At 42.4% G+C, this 23,174-nt stretch overlaps 1 protein-coding gene across 3 annotated transcripts in view; it reads left to right on the top strand.

Annotated features, from left to right (window-relative positions):
* SYNJ2BP (synaptojanin 2 binding protein) overlaps positions 1-23,174 on the top strand; it is an 89,942-nt gene that overhangs the window by 52,420 nt on the left and 14,348 nt on the right. For 2 of the 3 annotated variants that reach the window (XM_015287555.4, XM_421176.8), the window contains 3 exons: positions 16,698-16,770; positions 18,039-18,132; positions 19,141-19,282. In XM_015287555.4, the coding sequence (XP_015143041.1) occupies positions 16,698-16,770; positions 18,039-18,132; positions 19,141-19,282 (309 nt within the window). Of the gene's footprint in view, positions 1-16,697; positions 16,771-18,038; positions 18,133-19,140; positions 19,283-22,192; positions 22,309-23,174 lie in introns of those variants that run through there. The other variant, XM_040701128.2, reaches the window with a different exon arrangement.

A 23,174-nucleotide genomic window follows, 5' to 3' on the forward strand; every position in this document is an offset into this window, starting at 1 on the left:
CATCTTCTGCTTTAGAAGCAAAAAAGATTGCTTTGGGCCAGCCTGAAGTCATTATGCTGGCCAGTTTATGCAGATTATCTTTTAATTTGATGGCTACTAGATTTGAAAGTGGTTTTGTGTTTCATCTGAGACTTGTCAAAATAGAAAGCAACCTAGGATTTGGGGGATTGGGACACAGTTGCATTACACACTGGGGTTACTGGAGAGGGTGTATTTAAATACTGCGTGCACGTCTATGCTCTGTGGATGGCTTGACAGACTGCAGGCTTTTGGAAAGAACTAGTCTAGCAAAGGAGGGGAGAGAGCATCTGTCAGTAAATAGGTGGATAAAGATACTCTGTGCTGCTTTTAAGAAGCACCAATCATCTTTATAACTTTGGCAGGTGGCACTGGGGCAGGGAGGGGAGGAAGAGATTCGGGGAATCGTGTGGGTGGTGGAAAAATTAATCCTAATGAAATGGAAGAGCAAATCCACAGTGGGCAGAAAGCTTTGGATTTCTGCCTTGCTGGATATGGATAAGTGCAAGAGAATCCCTTTTGCATGCAAGAGCTAATTGGGCAATTACCATGTAATCTCAAAACCATTGCTTAAACTGTATCCTGACTATCAAGGAGTGAGACAGACTCTCTTCCATTAGTTCATAAGGCTTTCCCTGAGTCTTTTAGATAGGAGTTTGAAATAGGTCTCCTCTTTATCTTTCTCTCTTCTTTGGGAAATAAAATTTTGCTCCTTTTTAAAATCACTGTTATAATAGGCAAACCTCTTAAAAGTGAGCTCTCATTTCTTTCATTCTTTTTCTTTTTCTTTCTTTTTTTTTTTTTTTCATTTCTCTTTACAGAAGAGAACATACAAACACAAGGAATGGCCAAACTGGCTCAGGACAAGGGTTCACCTAGTTCAAGATTGTTGTTCTTCTCATTACTGGAGACAGAGCAGGACAAGCATATATCATTTCTGTCTAACTCAGAGCTTATGACCCATGGCTTTCTTCCTTTCAGTTCTCTTGAGCAGATGGATAAACCTTCCTTTGCTAGGAAATTGGCAGGTCTGCTCCCTATTGTGAAAAGCCCCCCAACTACCCTGCCCTGAAATGACTGCCACTGGCTTCTTTTGATGGGTCTTGTAGCTGACAGCGACTCGTCAATTTCTATCTACATTTTTCATGCCACCTGCAGAACCCTATCCTACCCCTTTGTCTCATGACTAGCTATGTCCTTAAAGACATTTCCTGAAGAAGGTCATAAAAAGTTCTTTAGAAATTGCTGTTAACAGTGTCAGTGAGATCACTGCTTTCTTGATATTCACTGATTTATTTTTTTTTCTGAAGAATATTGCAAAGTGGATTTCATGGGACCTCCACTTACAGAAATTGTGCTGACCCTTACTCAAACAATCATTTTTATTGATCTGTTAATTACATCCCTTATTATAGCTTCTGTTAGTTCATCTGGACTAGATGTCCGGTTCACAGATGTGTTGTTCACTGGTTCTCAAGTATTCCTCAGTTTAAAGATTGGTATTACAGTTGCTGTCTTCTAGTGTTTGATTCCAAAAATGCTTGACACTAGAGAGGGTGCCCACAATAATTACTAACATCCTTGTTTTACTCTTCTGTCTTTGTGGCTCCTCTAAAACTTTTGCACGTGTATTGTTTTGTCCCTGGAATTCTTCAGGGCTGATTCTGTCTGTTCATATGATATATTCATCTCTGTCAACTTTAAACAGAGCCTCTTCTGATTTCCTCACTCTTCCTACTCTTTCTACAAAAATAAAAGTGGGAGGTTCAGGCATGGGGATCTCACCAGGTTTACTTTAGTGGAAACAAGAAAGCTCTGATGCAAAGATTTTATTTAGTTTCTTTGCAATAAGCATGTCAGTTTTAAGTTCTACGTTTTACAGCTTTGCTATTGCTTGGCCCTACAGACTTTTCTGGTGTGTCAAAGGAAGGATTGATGGCATAGCTAAATGTTACTGGAGAGGCTATCCTTACTTTCTTCAGGTCTATCTAAAAGCTGTAAGTGACAATGTCTGTATTTGCTATTGAAAGCCCATGTTCTGAGACAACTTGGATGAGGCAATTTGGATCAGTAAAAGAGCTCTGCATATTTAGAAGCTTTCCTACCCTTAATGTATGGGTTCACGCTGTCTAAATCTCATATGTGACTGGATTTGAACTAAAACTTGAGTGTTACAATGATGAATGATTCTACGCTCCAAAGAACTTGTCTGGAGGTTCCCCTAAGCAGTGGTATTAAAGATCAATAACTGAATTAAAACTTTAAAACTCAGTACTGATTTCTGTTTACTTCAGACATCTTCCCCACACCCACTTATGATGTGAAGCATGTTGTTTTCCATCTCACCTTTCTGTTGAATGTAGTTGGTATTTTTCTCCGAGGGAGTATTTCTTCTTTAGAATTGGCACCAATACAGTGATTCAGCATTGAACTGGTCTTGCTCTTATCCTTTATCTTTGACCATCTGATCTGACAAATGAAGAGTCTGTGCCTTGCTAACACTGAGTTGGAAAGCCAAGAAGATACCTGCAAACACAACTGCTCAAACCCCACTGCCATTAGTGTTGGAGAGAGGTAACAATCATGGCTGCAAGACTGTATGAAATAGAAATGCAGCTGACTTCACAATTTTTTTTTTTTTGCAAAGGGAGGAAGATGCATTGGTGGCCTGTATTTATACATCTAGTACTGTCTTCATGCTTGGTTACCTGGCAGCTACTGCTGCTGAAGAATAGAAAACCAAGCTGTGTACTTGTTCTCATGACTCACGGTCTACAAATATACCTTTGAGGATAAAGTAAGCTAGGAGAAAGTTGAGAAAAGTGCTTTGTTTGTATTTTCCGTGCTGAAGGAAGCTGGCCTCTGAGCAGGCTAACCATTGACACAGCACAAGCTTTTCTAGAGATTCAGCAGCACTCCTGTGCAAGTGACCGCACTGTGGAGGGGGCATGGTTAGGAGAAAACTGTTCCCATAAGGAGACTTGCCAAGGACAATTATATAGTGCTGCCCCTTTGATGCAATACTGGATGTGATTCTAGATTTTCATACTGAAATGTATGTGAGAGGAGGTAGACTGTCAGCATAGCTGTGGCTGACTTTGAACACACTCTGGGCATGTTTTCTTACTGTTTGCTGCTGTTCTCTAATGCTTCACTGTTTTGGTGCAATTGTATGTGTGTTTGTACCTGTGAATGAATATATACCATTTTCTGTGTGAGTTTTAACTGTGTTCTTTAGTTGGATGAGTTAACACTCTCCTGCTTAATGCTGCTATCTGCCTTCTGCTGCTGTTAATAAATTATTCGACAGTAACTAAGAGACCCAGCTATGAACTGGATTTCCACTGTATTTCATGAAGACGCTGTAGCAAGTGGAACAGGAGAGTTCTGGCTCCAAAGGGATCGCAAGCTACTTTTCAACTAGATTTGATAGGATGTATGCAAACAAGGGTTGGTCTATTAGCTTGAGTAGGCATCTGTAACCACTTGGAAGAAGAAAACTTCCAGATTCAAACATTCCTTTGGTTGTAGTGTCCAGGCAGTTACACCTTTGTTCCCTCTCTGAAGTTTTATATGGATTAATTTTTTAAAATTTTTTGGGTCGTTTTCACTGGCAGAGGATCTGCAGAATATTTTGAAGTATTAAGGGAAAGCATAGTAAAAGGAATTATATAAATGATGCCAAGCTTACATTTCATAGCACAGAAGAAAGTTTACCATAAGATGAAATACAGCATCTGGACTGCTGATCTTATTTGTTTGATGAATCTGTTTACCTCTTACATGCATTCATCTAACTCGGGAGAAGGCAGATATATGGAGTGGGAACTGAATCGTCTCAAATCTACCCATTCATCACTTCAGTGACTTAGGAGTTAGAAAGGAGTTAGTTTGCTTTTGAGAGCTGTGGCTCCTTGTCAGCTGGGCCTGAGTAAGGCCTTGGTTTTTCTGTAATGGGTATCTGAGCATCCAGACGGTTCTCGAAAGAACTAAATCATAGGGAGAGTTTAATCTGAGAGCAGATGTCTTTGATACTAGAGGATGTTGTGAGCTAGATGAGGCATTTACAGTGTTTACCTCGTTCTCCTGTATTAGCCTGGCCACAGTTCAGATTAGCTGTCTACTCTGCATGCAGGAACATTTTTTTTGCAGGCCTCTGAGGAATCTGGCAGATGGTACCATTTGCCTGCTGAGGTACAGACATACAATCATTTCCCCTTTAACTAAAATGAATAGAAGCCAAAATGCAGTTGCAGTATATAATGGTCTTTTATAGAGAAATAAAACTGGGTGAGTGAGGTGGGATATTCTTGGTGAAACTTATTACGTAAGGCAAACTATTCTCCTTGATCTTTCTGAACTGTTTCCTTATCCTGCCTTTCCCCTTCAACCCTTGATCTGACCATTTGTGTTTCAGACATACAGGTACTATGAGATGCGTGTCCATGAAGGAGGCAGCTTGCTGAATTGCACAGTCATTTCAGGTCTTTTTCTTGGTTTTTGCACAGTGGACTAGCATAGAAGATGTGTTTTGGCACAAGTCTAAAATTTTTACCATACCTAGCAGATGGAATTACTTAAAGCAGCCTGAGTGATATTTCAACACTGGTCTCACAAATGCTGTGGTGTTTGGAGGGAGGAGGGAGGACAGGCTTAGTGTTTTCCAAAGAAGCTGCACATATGGCACGGTTGTGCCTGTCCCTGTGCATGGGGGTGTGTGTATGTCGTGAGAAACAATCACAGAGGCTATGCAGATGCCCACGTTTCAACCTGAAATTACACGATTTTCTCCCAAAACAGTGTCTTCATAGTAATAAATGCTGAATGTTTGTTGCTAAGCTCTGGGGCTATCTGTCATTCCCGTCTTTTGATAATGGATTGCCATTAAATGGCATTAGAGCCACACATCCAGTGCTGCTTATTAAATAAAGACAGTGGGAATCCTTGAAGAAAAATAAATCCCCTGTAGCCCTCAAGCAAACCAGAGTACAGCATATTGCATCAGAGTCATTAAGAAACTCCTACAGCTTTTTAATTTTTTCCCAACCATCATGGCATGCTGCATGTATTAATCATTCTCTTGCATCTTCATATGGGGGATAAAGTATCCTCAAAGCTGTTTGTCAGCATCCAATAGCTGAGTGTCACCAATTAGAAATGATTACTCAGTCTTCCTACAGTATTAGTGGCTAGTGTTGTTTTCAGTCAGTCTAAATAGTGCTAAAATTATCCAGTGTGGAAGCTATTTGGTCATGGGTTATAAAAGAGTCTCTATCTGCACTTCTCTGATTGCTGTTTTGCTATCAGTTTTGTGCTTTGTAGTAGATAAGTACTGCAGAAACCAATGTGACACCAGACTAGGTTACACAGCAACCCATTTTTTTAGACAGTGACCTTCGTGAGGAAATGTTCTTTGCTCTGCTCTTTTATAGTCTTCTTCAAAGCAGCAGAAACTGGCCTTTTGGGGAAGGTGTATTTGAATTCCCATAGCGCAGCAACGTTTCATCACTGCTATGGCTAAGTTCCTTGGCTTCCACTTTATCCCTTAAATTTTAATATGGAAGCATCACTGCAGTGCACTTCTTCAGTAATTGTGATGCAGACAGAGACTTCGTGATTATGGCACAGATGTACCCATATCCTTTCTCTTTGTAGGAAAAGACAACGCAGGGAGATGAGGCACAGTTTGAAACTGGCACTGTATTTGACGAGTTTTATCCAAGACAGGACAAAGCAGCGTAGGAAAAAAGGACAAGGCACTTGCTGAGGAAGGCTGTGTTTCTCTGTATTTTCCTAAGCTAAGCTGGTTAGAAACACTGCCAGCTAGGCATGGCCCCTGGAACCTCTCCAGGAAAAATCTCAGCTCGCACAGTGAAAGGGTTTCCCCCGTCCATGCTGGAGAACAGATTCCCTTCTTAGAAGCTTAGAGATAAATATTGATTTTTGCAACAGCAAATTAATGTTAATGGCACCCAGCCAATTTCTATCATGGGCATAGTGAGATATTTTGAAAGTGTTCCACCGAAGCCAGTAGGGAGTATGGCTTCCTTGGGTGCCAACAGCCCACACCCCACTCTTCTTCTGACGCTGCTGCTGCTGACTCACGGAACAGGCACCGTTGCTCCTGGCAAGTGAGTGAGAAGGTCAGAGTGAGAATTTACAGGTCTGTATGGCATGTAAACACTGAACTTGAATTTTGGCCTTACACAACACTTGCATGGAGAAGAGATCTACGGGATATATTGTTACTTTTGTTTGGTTGGTTTGGTTTGTTTTTAATGGTTGCATTATTGCCCATAGGAATCCATATTCACTAGTAGTAGGTATAACTCCTAGCTCTAAGTTGCTGCTGTTGCCGTTAGGAACTCCAAGGTGAAGTCTATGTCCACGGACTTACAGCAGAATATGAATCTCCTATGTCCTTTTCCGACATCCTACCTATGGGACTGTCCATACGCTCCTTTGGTGGTTTGTCTATGGATGTATGAATGCACTTCAGTCTCCTACTTGAAGCTAAGATAGTTTTCCAGATTTCTTTTGGGCAATAATTTTCTTTACATTAAAGTTGATGTACCTTTTCTTTTTAACCCCTTACTGCTGAAGAAGTCAGCATTTGTCTAACAATCTTAGCCTGTCAGCCAGGAGGTTCCTTTGAAGTTGTCTGCTGTCTCCCTTGAATCTCGGCAAAACAGGTAGAAGGTAGTACGTTGCTGTATCTTTTATTAAAGGAATGGAACAAAAGGTCTGCTTATTTCACTGCCTGTGGTGTTCCTGGCTCTTTGGTGACATTATGAAGAGACTTCTTGTCCCTTTGTGATGGCTGTAATTTACAAGGACTTTGTTACCTCAGCCTTCTCCAAGTAGTTATCCATATAAGAACTTAGCAGAAGTCAGAAGTTGCTTTAACTGGTTACTTAGTGTAAAGAGAGCAGATGTCACTGCTTTAGGTATCTAGGAGACTCTTGTCCTTGGTGAAAATATTAATGGAGTAAGCTATAATGCAAAAATGTTAGTAGTCTTGTAGATAAGCAAGGCTGCTGATGTGAAATGAGGATTGAGTATGTTTGGATGATCTGGCTGTCTAGGTAAATGTCAGAGAATAACTGAAAGAAGCACCATTTGGGTAGAAGCGCAGCTTCTCCAGTCCACCCAGCAATGGATTTCTGCCCAATGTTAACAGCATACAGATTTTTTTTAATAGGTATTATCTTTCTCTCCAAGAGGCTCTGATAGCTGTACCTATGAATTAGATCCTGCTGAACAGCAGTTCATTCTTGAATTACTGATGGATGGAGAGCGTATAAGAAAAAAAGATTCAAGAAAATCTGCCCTACTTGGTCAGACAGGCAGTTGGCATGCCAACACAACATGTGTGTTCTGGCTAGGCAGAAGCACCCTTAGGGAGAAGAGAACAGAGCAGAAGAATTGGCGTTGTATGAATATTTTGCCACTAAGGGAGAGAAATTCAGGTACCTGAGTAGGGTGAGAGCCTCTGGCAGAAAATTCTTAAGTGCCTGTTTATATGGTGGCATGGATCTCTTTCTCTCCTGATGTACCTGTTTACGTGCACATACATCATATTGGTGGAGAAGCTATAGTGATTAGGGTGTTCATCTTGGATGTGACAGGCTGAAGTTCAAATTCCTGCTACAAATCTGCCAGAGCAGAGAGATGCACTATGCATTTCAGCACTTCAGAGCCAAGCTGCAGATGTCTGACAATTAGCCACTCTATGGAGAGCTCAGGGTGCATGTTACCTACAGCCTGGTTTTCTCAACAAAGGCAGATATTTGTGTCTATGCAAACTCAATACGTAGATTGGAGATCATGTTTTCAAAGGATGCACTAAATGTCACTTTTCCCTCTGTACTACTACCTGTCAAGACTGGACCAGCTTCTGGACAGAGGTGGTGAATAACCACAGAATTGGGCAGCCTCTTGGATGTGCCAGCTGTTGAGGAAAGCTGTAGGACAGAAAGGTGAAACACAGAGCACTGAGGCCATACTTCTGGCTCTAGGTTGGCCATGACTTGCCTATAGTTCTACAGTCTGCGCTCACACTTCAGTTGCCTTGTGGTAAGCTGGACTGTAGTTTATCTCCCTGTGATTTTGCACGAGTCAGCTGATATGTTCTTTGGGAAACCTGCTTCCTGACATGCTCTATGGACTGCACTGAGGGCTTCCAATGCATATAGGTATGTAGGATCCAAAATATTCTCAGCTGGGAATGTTAATAGCTTCCTAGATACTACCAGTGGAAGACGTTTCAGGCCATTCAATACTTTGTCATGCACAGGCACACAAACGCTTTCTTGATGTAGCTTTCAGTCGTATAAATCTTTCCTTGTGCTTTCTTACTGCCAGAAAACTCCAGAATAGTTAGCTTAAGTCTCACTTCATTTTAAACTGTGTGCTACTCCTACTTGAATTCTTTTGTACCATTCTTCAAAAGTCTTCTTGCATAAATCATATCAAATGTTTGCAAATTTCTCATCTGTAGTCATTGCCTTGCCAGGCTATTAATGCTTTTGTATTAATTCTCCTAAGTCAGTCTATGATCACTTAGCTGTTCTTTCTGAAAACTTCTCAATTTGTTATTGTGAATGCATCTTAGGGAAAGGTACTGGCACTTAGCTGAGTTCATAGCACACACAAGTTCTCCAGGTGTATTTCTTGCCTTTTTCCCCCTTCTAACCTCACTTTCTTTTGTCCAAGTGGAAAATGACTAATATGTGTGAGTCATAGAGCAACTAATTCAGTCCTGCAACATAAGGATAATTCTACTACATGTGACCGAACTATTTGTACAACTTATATACATCATGTCTGATTTTTCAAGAGAGTTCAATTCCCTTTATGCTGTGAACTTGGTTTGCACACAGACAGCAAATGAGGTACATCTCTGAAGCAGAGGATCTACTGTTCATAGGAGCTTGATCAGAAAATATGTTCAAAAATATGGCTGCCCTAGGACTGAGAAAAGACCTAATTCCAACCATATGGACTGTATCACTTGAAGCAGTGACTTTACTAACACTCAGTGGTATGCCGCAAGGGGGGGGCAGAGTATTAAGGCTAACCTAGGAGTTAAAACACTTCAGTATAATTCTGCAAATGGACACATTTTTTTCCTTCTAGCTTCATGTTCTTGATACTGATTGTACAGGGATGTTCTCAGAACTAAGGAGATGGAGCACGTGAAGTGATGTGCAATAGCAGGGGTAGTCTTTCTGAAAGGATTGAGTGCACCCGTCTCCAACGCCCCTTTCAGTGCTTTCGTCAGATGCTTGCAAACCCACTGTGGTGTCCTTCAGGCACACTCAAGACTGAGGTTAAGGGAAGCAGGTGGAGGTTGGGAAAACGGCATATTGCTGCTCGTATGGCACAAATAATTTACTACGAACATGGTGTTATGAACACAGATGCCCAAACTGGGCTATTGGTGTCATGACTGCTGTGACAAACCTTTGATCTTGTGGGTTGGCTCCTGCTAGCTTCTGTGTGAACCTGCAAGCAGCAGAAGATGCAAGGATGTTCATTCTGCAGGCACAGAAAACAGTTGCTTGATCTAGCCAGCTACCTGCCCTCTCTCTCCACTGGTAAGGCAGGTCTCCGCTCAAGTTCCAGAACACTGGTTGGATGAACGTTCCCTATCCCCAACAGGAGTTGGCTGCGTTTAATGCAGACCTTGCCAGATCTTGCCATCTGAGCAGCAGGTTACAATTGTGTACGGCTTGAGGGAAAGGTTACACAGGGGTGAGCTTTCTCCCTGGTATGGCTGCAGGAAAGCAGCTCTGCTCAGGATGACACTTGCCATCAGTGCAGTAGGGTGGAAAGTGGAGTGGCAGTGGAGAAAGTTGATGACTGTAAGAGGCTTCAAGTGATGTTAGTATGCTCAGCCAGGACTATGCCTGCCCTTTTATAGGATGAAGTGGTAAGTGGAAACACTGCAAGTATCTCATTCTCACAGCTAATTTTTTTCATAATTTTAAGTGTACAATGTTCAGAATATATCCAGAAGTTAACAGCTGAAATGCATGTTTTTTCCTTTCTGCAGCATGATTAATGTTATTCTGTCCTGCTGTTCTTCCAGTAAAATCACATTACGTCACAACATTGAAGCATAAGTAGATTTCCAACTCTCCCTCAGCAGCAGCATCAGTTTTTAATCCACGTGCAGAGTTCAGAAGCCACAGAAATAAGCCCTTTATGTTTCACAATTGCTAAGATTTTAGCATTGGTTCATGCATCAGGCAATTCAGAAATGTATCATGATGTCTGAAAAACCACAGCGACCTTCAAAGAAGTTCCTCCTGAAGAGACAGCTGAGGAATGTATTTTAAATAGCTTGAGAGGAAAAGAATCCTGAGCAGAGCCTGGCTGAAAAATAGAAGAGCTGTTTATGACAGTTGGCTCTCACAGTCCTATAGGTGTCTAGCCTGTCTTACTTCCCCAGAGTGCAGGTAATGCTGTGCTGCCAAATGACCACTGACGTGTTGCTTTGTCTCTTCTCTTAGCTTAGCATCTATGGGGTTGTAGGAGGGAATACATTTAGCAACATAAACTGTAAATTCAGGCTGTAATTGTCTGGGAGATTCCCTGTTTACTGAGATGTATTATGAAGAAGAGTGGGAAACTGACCTCAACAGAAGCTGAGAAGGGCCAGTGTAGGAAGCTGAAGTCCCTTTCATCCCATCATCCAAAATGCAGTGGAGCGTTCAGCTGCACAAAGAGGTGCCTTGCATTTTTCTTTCTGCAGTGTGACTCTGCTCCTGAGGTACCTCCAGCCAGTTCTTCTAAAAAGTCTTCATGTTCAAATCTGAGGTGGAGTCTTCTCTTATATGGCCCTTCATCTAGGCGCCACATCAAGCTCTCTGGCTGCACTGAGGTTGCAGCCTTCTCTGCACTCGGTTGCTCTCCTGTAGGAAATCCTGGAGTTCCCCAGGCTTTGATTAGTTCTGCCACTGTGGCTGTTCACAAAGATGCCAGTGAGTGACTGCTCTCTATGAACTGTTTTTCTTGAGACTTGCCAGCTGTTACCTATCACAACTGGAGACTGATCTGTGGGTTTGGTTTGTAGAATTGCTTACTGCTGTGTTGTGTTTCCTTAACACTGTCTGGCATTTAAGTGAAGTTAGCATACCTGACTAAAACAGACACTTTTGGCTAATAGGATTTAGAGTGACCTGATAGCTGATGCAGCAGGAGACTTGCAGACTGATCCCTTATGCCAGGCTCTCTTTGCTGCTAGCAAAGAAAGTGATCCTCTAACTGAGAAGAGTCATGTTCTGTGAGTGCTGCAGGGTGAGCACCTATCCAGACAGCTTTTCCCAGGTATAAAGTACCGAAGACAGGTCTCTGTCATCACTCCTCTTCTCAATATCCTGTTAAGCTTCTTTTTCAGTTGCTGTTCTGCCTGCATGCATTTAAATCCTTTTATGCTTAATCTGTATTCACAGTGTATTAGGGAAATAGCATTTTAGATTTGGTTAATATAAAAACCTTGGCCCTCTGGAGAAGTGAGTGTAAAAGAGACACAGGTCACACTGAAATGAGCTTGGGTCTCATCCAATTGCCAAAGAAAACTTACAGCAGCCATGCTGTATAATTGTCATTCCACATGAATAGTGATTTTTTTTTTATTACTAGAGCTCCAGGCCAGAAGGAATGAACAGCAGAAGGGCTTGGACATATTGGCAGAGCTGTGTGCATGCTTGGGGCTGTGGGACATAAGTGAGTACTGCCGTATATATGACTGAAGTGCCTTGACAAAGATCTATAGGAAGCCTGCTGTCCTTCATGTCTATAGTTAAGATAATGCTTCCTTCACTACAGCAACTGTTATTCAGAGACTATTCTGTGACCAGTTTTAGGCTCTTTCCTTCCACCTCTGCAGGCCCAAGATTCTAGATTTTGGTTTAGAAAAATGCACTGGGGGAAACTGAAACTCTTTTGAAGTTGCTGAGCATTTGTATCTGGCCTTATAGGGCTCAGATTTCACTCATGGATTTCCTGAAATGATGTTCTTTAGCTTCCCCTGTAGCTTTGTTGTTTGTGCTCTCATCTTTCAGATCTGGATCAATACATGTCAGAAAATAGTGCCAAGGTACCACTTTATTGCTCTCTGGCAGGTCTCCTGCATCAATCAGATGTTCTGTTTAATACTGGCTTTTGGCTTGAGCTTAAACAGCACGGATTAATTTTTCTGGAGTTTGATATATGACTGACCAGTACATTTATGACTATTCACACTCTGCTGCATGTTTTCCTGAAGTTCCCTAGGTAAGGTAATGGCAGGGCCAAGCACTACAACACCAAGAAAAGGCTACATGGTGTATCTAATAAAGGGAGAGGAAAGAAGAAATGCACTCTTGTTGGTCAGACTCCTTTCATGCAGCATACCAGTAGCAGCGAGAGCCCTGGATGTCCTATACTGGGATCTGACAAGCCAAGGCTCTCTTCTGCAGTGAGCCAGCTGCCCTGTCCTATGGACAGTCTTGTTTCCAGTCTCAGGGGAGCTAGTTAGGTTGGGCTGCTCGGTACAGGGATGCTAGAAAGAATATGTTGACGCCATGGGAAATAATGGTCTGAAACAGGGCGGGTAAAGAGAAAGCTAGTGATAAAAACTTTGATGTTATAATATGATGATTGAAGGTTGAAGTTAGTGGGATATAGATGGGTTTTTCTTTCCTGGAAACCTATGTTTCCAGTAGCAGTTCCCAAGAACTCATGTTCTGAAAAGTCAAAGGGTGGCATTATCTGCAAGTACTGCACTATCTGCTTCTTCATATCAAACCTAACAGAAGCGTAATGAAGCTCTTTAGTTTCTTATCTACAAATACGGGATATGGTTTACTGTCCCAATAAGACTTTCACTTCTGTCTCTGAGGAGTAAAGATGAATAAAGCGGATAACGTAACAACTGACTCAGAGCATCTCCCAGAATCTAAGCTATCTCACCAGACGTTTAGATCTCTGAAGCAAACCAACCATGGAATCAGGGATGGCTTCAATAAAAACTGGAGAATTTCAAATTCTACTTCATCGGGGACCTGCATTAAAAGATCTTAACTGATACACTGCAAAATGCAAATGGGAAGAGGTTCCTCTCTGTGTTTGAATTTGATTCATGGGCTGTCTCCTGCTTTTCTGAAGCAGCTGCAGTCTTGTTTGACTTCATCCTTTCCTCTCTTCCCTTCTGAGCTGTTGTTTGTCTTGGTTTGTGATGGAAATAAGACGGAATGCTCTAAGTCCTTCTGTATAGGCTTTACAGCATGATTTTGCAGGCAGTGTGCAACGCAGACATGAATCACAAGTCCCTTTAAGATCCTGCTGAATTCAATCCCCTAGCTCTGTCATCTGGCTCAGAACAGGCTGCAGATTTTGTGGTTTTTTTTTTTTTTTTTTAATCTAAGCAATAGCCAATTTACTCAAGAGATGAGTATTTGCTGACTGTTGCTGCTATTCTTATGCTCAGAACTGCAAAGCCTTTGGAAAACGAGGCTGGCTCATGCTTGTGTCTACAAACTGGGTTTCAAATCTGGCTTGGATTCTCTCATCCAGCTCAGCAAGTGACCGACATGTTCGCTTCAGCATAGCTTCCTCTTGAGACAAGCCGTGGGCTGTGCCCCAGTGCCGTGCAGTGGTTGCTGCATGTTCACTCGTGCACTGGAGGCACATTCTGCAGTACCCTGGAGATAGGGGTGAGCCGAGGACATCAGCAGTGATTCAGAGCTGCTTTGCATTTTGGTCTTGATAATAGTTCACTGCAAATAAAAATCTTCAGTATTATCTAAGATGCAAATCAGATCCCGCTTCAATAACACCCCTGCATTATTAAGGTTATTTGAAAGAAAACCCTAAACAAGTATTTTTACTTGGTTGAAATTCAAGCGTGGCTGAGGTTGTCACAGTTCTGTCCATAATTGTTCCATAATAGGTTTCATACTAAAGACACATCACTTAAATACAGAAAAGTCTGTGTTGTGGCTGTAATCCTTCAGCACCTGGCATCAGCAGAGAAGTACTTCTGTTCCTCTCCCTTCCCCTTTGGTGGAGCCCCCCCACTAGCTGTCCGGCTGTCTGCAGCCTGTCTCAACTCCCTTGGTTGGGCAGGGGTTGTTCTGGGGCTGTGGCCATGATGGGAACAAGAATGGTGCAGGCAGGTAGGGGACAGGAAGGGCTTGTGACGTGACAATGCTCATATGAGGTGGTTGTATTTAGTGCATTATTTTTCCTCTTTGTTTGCTTATTTGTTTGGATGCAACATTGACTTTATCAAGGAAGAAGGGAAAACTACATTTGAAAGTGCATTTCAATTTAAATTCTTTGTTTGAAACACATACGCCAGATGCAGCGTGGCCTCTGTGGATAGCCCTGACTAGCTAATCTGTGAGAACATTTCTGATTTGAAAAGATCTTCCTATTAGTTACTCCTGTAAGCAAAGCAGCTGGTGTGACCTGGGTGTGTTTCGCTTGTATTGTTGCTGTGAGCCAATAGCTCATCCTGAGGGAGAAAGTAGCCTACTTACCTTCTGGAAGCAGTTACTGTGGGACTGTAGAAACCAGTGTTTTTCTGAGTCTTACTGATGCTACTTACTGATACTGAGAGCCTGAGGTATTAACCCACGTGACTGGGGGATAAAAGAACTGAGGGTGTGCAGTCACTGCCCATGTGAGATGGTCCTTGGGTTCATTAGCAATTGTGGCTGATGTCATATGGATTCCTCCCATATGCATCTCCTTCCACAGTAGTAGCAGGGGTATCCCTCCTGCAGTGGGCAGGGAGACGAGAGGTCTGTGGAGAAGGGCAGCAGAAGACAAGGGGACATCCATCCCCAAACACCAGGTGCACTGCTCAAGAAGAGGACGCACTGCTTATGTCTCATCTCAACTGGCACATATTGAGGGTTGCTTGTTCTAGCTCTGGTCCAGTGCTCCGGTGTGTCCAAACCCAAGAGTTTGCATAATTCAGTGATGAGATAGATAGAGGTTCTATAAAGGTTGAAGAGAGCAGTGGAAAGGGGTCCAGCTTGGGTCAGGTGCTGGTATCCTGCACTAATACATCATCCATGATACCAAAACTCAAAGAACAAGAAGTGTTACAAGACTTTCCGGAAGGAAAGGAAGCTGCTGTACTGCCAGAAGCAAGAATTTTGGGGAGCACAGTGTAAGGTATCACTACTGACCAACCCCACATCAAGTCAGGCTGGGGGCAGCACTTTTTCACATCAAAGCTACTGTGTTTTTCCAGAGTAGCAATGGTTGTGCAGAAAGCATTTCTAGGTGATTTCTAGAGTTACTGTATTCAAGGCAGTCATCAAACATACATAGGAAAGCAGAGTGCAGGAGGTAGATGGAGTGTGCCGGATCTCTGGCTGCCTGAGAGCAGAAGGTTCTGCTCATCATGTGGCAGCTCTGTGTCACCGGGCACCAGGGATACTGCAGATTGTTCTGGCTCCTCCAGAAGCTGCTACCTGACCCATAAGAGAATTTTCACTTAATGAACCTGTCTCATCATCATACAGAAAGATGAGTGAATGCCACTGTCTTCCCTTGCAGTGCTTGATTACAATAGGAATTGGGTTGCTGAGATTTACTAGAGATGCCTTTTCACTGCATGCTAGCTGTAAGTGAACTGTAAATACACCAGGCACTGGCAATTTCCACTCATTGCCTGAAAACATCATTTCTGCAGCAGCACAGCTCTGCAGCTAACCTAATAAATACTTGCGCTGAGCAGGGCTCATTATCTCCAGTGCAGCACTACCCTGGCATGGCTGTACAGCTTCCCACTCCAACAAGCCCCAGCTAAGCTAATTCTGGATGTCTGCACTGTCCTTCACGGTGTGGTGAAAACAGGCCCTGAGCAGTGCTGGCGGAGGAGCGGTGCATGCGTGCTGTGGTGCTCCTCTGCTCTATGCTTAATGGGGAAGAGCTGGACTCCAAAGCAGAAGTCACTTAACAGCTCCTCTTGAAAATTTGTCTCAGAGTTGGGTAATGTTGTGGTTGCCTCGCTCCTGATTTTGGAGCAGCCAGACTTTGGTCTCTTCTGAAACAGTGCTTGATAGCGTGATGTGCCTCTGAGCAAAATGTTGACTGATATGTTCAGGACTCTATTTTTTCCTATAAAGCAATTACTGATGATTTAGGTAAGTCCTCTGACATACAGGAGAAATGGATTTGTCTCCAAGATCTGGTTGCCCAAATAAACCTGCCTAAAACTTGCAGAAGATGTTGTGAAGTGATGTAAACTAGTGTGCAGAAAATAGTTGGGAGTGCTTTAACTCAAGCTGTTCAAGATCTTGAAGATAAAGACAAGTAAACCTGAAAAAAAAGTTAGCTATTTAAATGAGGAGACTGATGAATGACCATGTCCTATTGGAGCCGGGTGTATGAATGTTCAGGTCTGATTGTATCTTAATATAGGAAAATGCCTTATATGGCAAGGATTAGATGAGCATGTTTTGGAGAAGTAATCCCAGTCAGCTGTATAAACAGGGTGCCCACTTCTGTTGCTCTATAAAGAGACACAATTTGTCTCAGAAAAATTACAAAAATACTTCTTGTCCTTAAGAGAAGTTGCCTTGAGGAAGGGAGATGGGGATATTCCCTAGGACAAAACTGCGTGTTTCTCTCCTGCTAATAATTCCAAATGTGACTTTTTTTTCTTACTGTAGTACTGGATAAATGAATACACCTCCACCTTGGGCATTGGTGTCTTCCACTCTGGCATTGAGATCTACGGCAGAGGTATGAAGTATTTCCTTTTCATTATCTGCAGTACGTGGGGAAAAAACCCAGTGTGGCTGGTCTGATATGGAAAAGAATCCAAAATTTATAGCTTTTTTGAGTGGTGAAAAACTCTGCCAGTTCTGTTTTAATCTGTTGGGTAGTCCAGCTAGAACTTGTACAGTTCTGCCATGAACCAAGTAACTCTTCTGATCTTTAGTGGGTAATTTCAGACTCTATAGCTTGTGCAGGCATATAGCAGAATAGCAGGAAAGACCAATCAAATTGGAAGAATCTGCGAAGGAAGTGAAGGAAGGGAAAGTCTGGGGTGGGGGAAGAGAGGTGGATCAGTAGCTGTATTGACACCCATATGAGGAAAGTTTGTGCTAATTCTGTGTCTGGGTAAACCAGCTCTGTGGTAGTTCTTTATGAATGTCTATGGTCTGTAAGTTTTAAAATTAAAAAATATTTTGCAAGAACTCTTCCAAGTGGTTTGAAGCTGAGTAGAGCACCCAAGGGATGTGGTCAAGATGTCTGTGAGAAGAGACACAGCACAGTGAAGCCAAAGGACAGGGCAGCATCACAGACTTTCTGTTTCCCCCTTCAGACAGCGTTAAATGGGAGTGACTGAAATTATCTTACTCATGGTATTTTTAGCTAGTGCCATGTAGCAGATAAAATGCCGGGGGTGCTGCGTTCTGTCTCAAGCACAGCAGCTTTCGTAGGCCATGCGAGATGGCCCATATAACACGGAGGGGCCTCCAGGCTCAACCCACATGCTAAGGCAGCAGAGTGTAATTAGCCTGAATTTTTCTGCAAAGAATTCCTCATAGCTGCCTGCAAATCCCTCTGGAAGAAGAGGACAGATTTCTTCCTACTCTAGAAAAGGCTTCTCCCAGCTCGGTATTGCTGCTGACAGCCTCTCATTGTGTTTCCAGATGCCTCTGCCACACAACTTTGTACTGACAGGAAGCCACCTGGACAGGCACAAAGAGGTGGAGCCAGAGAGCTTTTCTGGCATTGAGAAATAGATTAGCAGTGCTAGATGCTAATTAGCAGTGCAACCAGTAGTATTAGCACTGGTGGAGCCTGCTCTGGAGCTGAGACTGTGAGGGTATCCTCAGGCTGCTAGGTAACTGGGCAGAGAAAATGTCTTTCAGAGGCTGGCTGAAGCTGATTTTGGCGATGGCCCAGCCCCTGGTGCTGACGTTGAGCTTTGCAGACAGCTGCCATCCTGACACAGAGTTCATTCGATTACTCACAGTCTGTTTGTTTTCTTCCCTTGTCAGAGTTTGCCTATGGAGGGCATCCCTACCCTTTCAGTGGGATTTTCGAGATCACACCTGGCAGTGCGGTAGAGCTTGGCGAGACCTTTAAATTCAAGTAAGGGCCCTTTTCTACATCTTCTTTCCCTGCTAGTTGCTGTCTCTGCAGGGAGAGCAGGGAGGTCCTTTCCCCCCCTTCTCTCTCATTAGCACTCTCACTGCCTCCTTTATATGATCCTTGTTCAAAGGGAGCTCCGCAGGGGTCTTGATGGCAGATAAAACGGTGTACACTAAATGAAGAGTGGTGCTGAAGTGTGTTTAGCAGTGTTTAAAGTATAGATATAAATCAATGTAGTTCTCTCTTCCCATTTTCTTTGCTTTCTGTGCTCCCGGTTTTACCTGTCAGCAAGAATGGGAGTAACTGCATTGTACAGAGCCAGTACATGGGGAAATAAAAAACTACTCTTTTTATGAGCATCACCTAGTTAAGGATATTGTAGAAGTCATCTCTTGTGTTTATAGCTCCACTGTCACAAAAGACAGACCAGCTACTAGAGGAGTCTGAGAGGATACTTCATTAAGGTGTTGTAAAGGTGCTCAGGCTTTGGGGCTGTGGTTCAAGGAACTGCCCACAGAAGATGGGACTTGACTTTCACAGTCTGTGGGTTTACACTGGGGGATGCTGCAGACTTCAGAAGAACAAGCACTATTGAGTGAATACTGAGAGAAGCCATATGTCCCTACATAAATCCCTGTCTGCTCCTTTCTGGCCCACACCATGAAAAATGTCTCATCATGGGAAAACTTTCTCCACTGTCCTGCAATTTTCTGCTGAGCAGCTACAGACATAGGGGAAGGCAAGCAGACCCCAAGAGCTGAAATGTCCCTGGTGGTGAGCAGAAGGCTCTGGGGACTGCTCCTGTGCTGTAATCTGCTTTACGGATAAACTTGAGGATATTAGCATACTATTTGGTTAGTAAGAATCTGTCTGATAGCCCCAGATACGCACGTCCATGACTTATGCCTGGCCTTCTTGCCATTGCTTTATCATTTCCTTTTCCCTGGTGATGTATCACTCTCTTTCTTATAGCTTTCCATGTTTCCTGTTGTGCTTTGTTTTTACTAGAGAATCCATTGCACTGGGCACCACAGACTTCACAGAAGAGGATGTGGATAAGATTATGGAAGAGCTGGGCAAAGAATACAAAGGCAATGCATACCACCTGATGCACAAGAACTGTAATCATTTCTCTGCTGCTTTGGCTGAGGTGGGCACAGCTATTTTCTTTCTCTCTCTTTTTTATTTTTTGCTGTTTTAAATCTGTAGTAGTGCTTACAGAAGGGGAAGTAGGATCAGAACTTCCTGCCAAGTCATAGCCAAGAGTCAAATCTCCTGTCTCAGCCCTTAATATTTTTGAAAGCCCGTTGATGTTCAAAAAGAAAGGGTTAGGAGGTAGAGATGCAGCAGGCTTATCACTGGTTTGGTTTAAACTGCTTGTAAGAGTTGGACTGTTTGCACTGAAGCTCACTGAATAGGCTGCTGAGCAGAAATTGCAAAGACAAACCTGGCCAGCACTCAAACTTCTATCATTTTAATACCAAGCACATAAACAACCCTCCGTGATCTGAAAATGAATAAAAATGGCTTGTGTTCTGCTAACAAAATATTGCAGTATTCAAGAAGTGAGTGTTCCATTTTTTTCTTTAGTGTGCACTATTTAGAAGGCATTTTTTTTAAGTATTGATTTTTTTCCTCAGACTTCTTTGATGATTACACATTTCCACTTTGCCAAAAACACAGAATTGTAACAGAGCTGTCATTTCTATTCAGAGAGAACTGAAGCAAGAAAAGTCCAAATTCATCCTGAATTTCTGTTAATTTGGGATATTCCATTTTTCAGTTGACCAAGATCTTACAATTCTGAGGGAAAGTTGCCTTTCCTCCATTCCCCTCTGAGATGTTCAATGTTGGTGTTTCATTAAGGTGTGTGTATTCAGCACTTGTGTAAATCTGAATTCAGGTTCTTGACCCAGTGCCAGAACAGAAATGAGAAGCAGAAAACGCAAATGACCTTCTATCCAAAACCAAGACCACGTTTCTGTGTTTTCTGCAGGAATTGTATGGCAAATACAAGGATAGAATCTTTTTTTACCGAGTTCAATTACTTTAACTGTGAAACTTTCAATTCTTTTTCTGGTGTCCCCATCCTCAGTCACTGCAAATCCTCCCGCCTTTCCTCATCATACAGGGCAAGAGTCCAATAATTTCCTTTGCTACAAGTGACCATTCATCTCCAAACAAGGCCCACCATGGATCCTAAGTGAGATGAGTCTGTAAAGAAAAAAAAAAAAAGCAACAAACAACAACAAAATATGCATACATACACTCTTAGGAAAACCAGTTCTTAATTTATTTCACCTTTGCTAATTACTGGAAGGGAAAATCACGAGTCCATTCAGTAAATGCTGTCATGTTAAAATAAGCAAGAAGAAAATGTATCGGTACAGAATGAGTTTCAAGCAGTAGAGTGATAAATCAATGAGTTGGCTGAACTACTGTTTTGGAATTAAATCATTACATTACAACACAAAGCTTACAGATTATTAAAACAAAATGTAAACTTAAATATTTTGAAGGAAACCTAGGAGAAAGCTGTATGATTATTAGTGAAAGCTAAAAAAAGCTTTACATCCAGCAGTGAAATAAGGCATTGTTTATTATATACTTTGACATGTAAAAATTCTGTCTCATATCCAAGCCGTAAGCTCAAAGCCCTTTTCCCGTGATTCTGCTGGAACACATCAGCAAACCTTTTACTGCCTTTTCATTATCCAACCTTTGAAATGTAAGTCAAAGAGGACAGATGCTAATAGAAAACTACTAGCAGATTTTAAACTTTAAGATTTGTGGTGAAGGTGAAGTAAACCTTCAGTGAATACCTTTGCAGGAGTGGAATTTAGGGTTAGGTTTTCCTACATTCACTTTCTTAACAGATTAAGCATACCCATATGTGCGGACCTTAACACATCCAGATAATAAAATAAAAGGCTAGATAGCTAGTTCTGACACTTCTGCTCTCATTCTCTTCATTGCTCATATGAAATGGGTAAATCGAGGTGGGAAATCCATCTAAAATATTAACAGCATGATCTAATCACCACAGAACTCAAAAGGTCAGTTTAATAAATCCTTCATAGGCAAGCAGGATTATTTTGCCGTGGTTGCTCTTCACATAAGATTGTGCTCATTACCCTTGTCTAAACTATTAAAAATGCAAAAAATAGAGGAGATGCACTTCAGGTCCAGGAGTAGGAGGCCTTGGATGGTCTCCAGCATCAGGATACAGAAAATGGGCCCTAAAAATCTTAAATAGCCAGTGTTAAGACACTAAGAAGTCAGAGCCATTCAGTGTGTCTCAGTCAGCAGTGCTAGAACTATGTGTGGCTGCCTTATGACAGATGTCTTCATCCTTTCTTATAAGTGCACTAATTTGACAATCACTCCATTTTAGAGCTAGGTGAGAGAGAAGTAACGTACCTTATTTCAGGACAATTCTGACTACATGGTTGAAAACTGCTTGAAATCTGTTGAGACAGAACCTCTCAGAACTAAAAGCAATTAAAGTTTCTATTCTCATTTCTCAACACCTGAATGCTTGCTTTACTTTGCAGCCTTAGTGCTTTCTTTTGTTTTTGTAGTTCCCATTAAAAAAAACCCCACACAACAAAACAAAAAACCAACCAGCTACATGTAGAGTTCTAAGGCAGAACCTTCTGCTGGTAAAGGTGAGCAGAATGCACTAACTGTATGACGAGTGGCTCTCAAGACTATGGAAATACATCACCACAAAATGTAGGAGAGAGAACTGAGATCTGTGCTCTAAACCAATGCTGAGACTAGTCTTAGTGTTTCATAGAATCATACAATGGCCTGGGTTGAAAAGGACCACAATGATCATGGAGTTTCAACCCCCCTGCTATGTGCAGGGTCGCCAACCACCAGATCAGGCTGCCCAGAGCCACATCCAGCCTGACCTTGAAGGCCTCCAGGGGTGGGGCATCCACAGCCTCCTTGGGCAATTTTTTGTTAATTTTTTTTTTTTGTTTGTATTATCCTTTCATGCTCTCCTTCTGTGAAGGAGTAATAATAATACTAATTAGCATTTATTTATGCACAGCTACGTTATGCGGCAGTTAAAAGCAGAAAATGGGAACAAGTATTCAAAGAATTAAAAGAAAGGATGTTAGAAGCTTTGTTTGACAGAATAAATCTGCCTGGGGCGTAAGCGTTGTGGTGAGTTCAGGAGAAGGTTGTTCTGAGCCTCCTGACTAATGCCAGGCAAGTCACATCCCTGCTTTGTGCATGAGCATCCTGTCTTGTATGCTAGATTACTTCCTTCCTTTGAAAAGTACTTTGAAATCTTTTGATGAAAGCTGCCTTATCTGCCATGGTGAATTTGCCAGCTTGTGGCTTGTACTGCTCTATATCAGCAAGCCAAGTGGGAGCTGGAACTTGATGGCTGTGTGGTGATCGTAGAATCAGAGAATTGCTCAGGTTGGAATAGACCTTAAAGATCATCGAGTCCAACCACAACCTAACCATATTACCCTAACAACTAACAACCCTCTGCTAAATCATGTCCCTGAGCACCACATCCAAATGATTTTTAAACACATCCAGGGATGGTGACTCAACCACCTCCCTGGGGAGCCTATTCCAGTGCTTAACAACCCTTTCTGTAAAGAAGTGTTTCCTGATATCCAACCTGAACCTGATGTGTGAGTTAATGCGTTCACACAGGTGTGTCCAGCAGGCTCTAGGATTTGGCTGTATGATTGCGTACTAGATGGCCGTGTTTGGTCTTCCTAACATCCTCACTTGGCTGTGGCCTTGCTAATTAGTATCCATACAGACGTTGCCCTAGTGGCTGGGATGCAGGCTGGGAGGATCCCATCTGGTCACCTGGACTGAAGGAGCTGCAGCCACGTGCCCTGCTGGCCAAGGCCGTGATTCTGCAAAGATGGAAGGGCAGGCATAAGGCTGGCATTTCCTGGCAGCTTTCTTGGAGAGTGAATCAGTGAACATGTGTGACCAGGATTCTTCTCCTGTAGATTTTTTGAGAAACACTTCATCATTAGGGAACTTTAGGATACTTGAGA

The sequence above is a fragment of the Gallus gallus genome, chromosome 5 (assembly GCF_016699485.2).
Source record: "Gallus gallus isolate bGalGal1 chromosome 5, bGalGal1.mat.broiler.GRCg7b, whole genome shotgun sequence".
In the NCBI taxonomy this organism is placed as follows: Eukaryota; Metazoa; Chordata; class Aves; order Galliformes; family Phasianidae; genus Gallus; species Gallus gallus.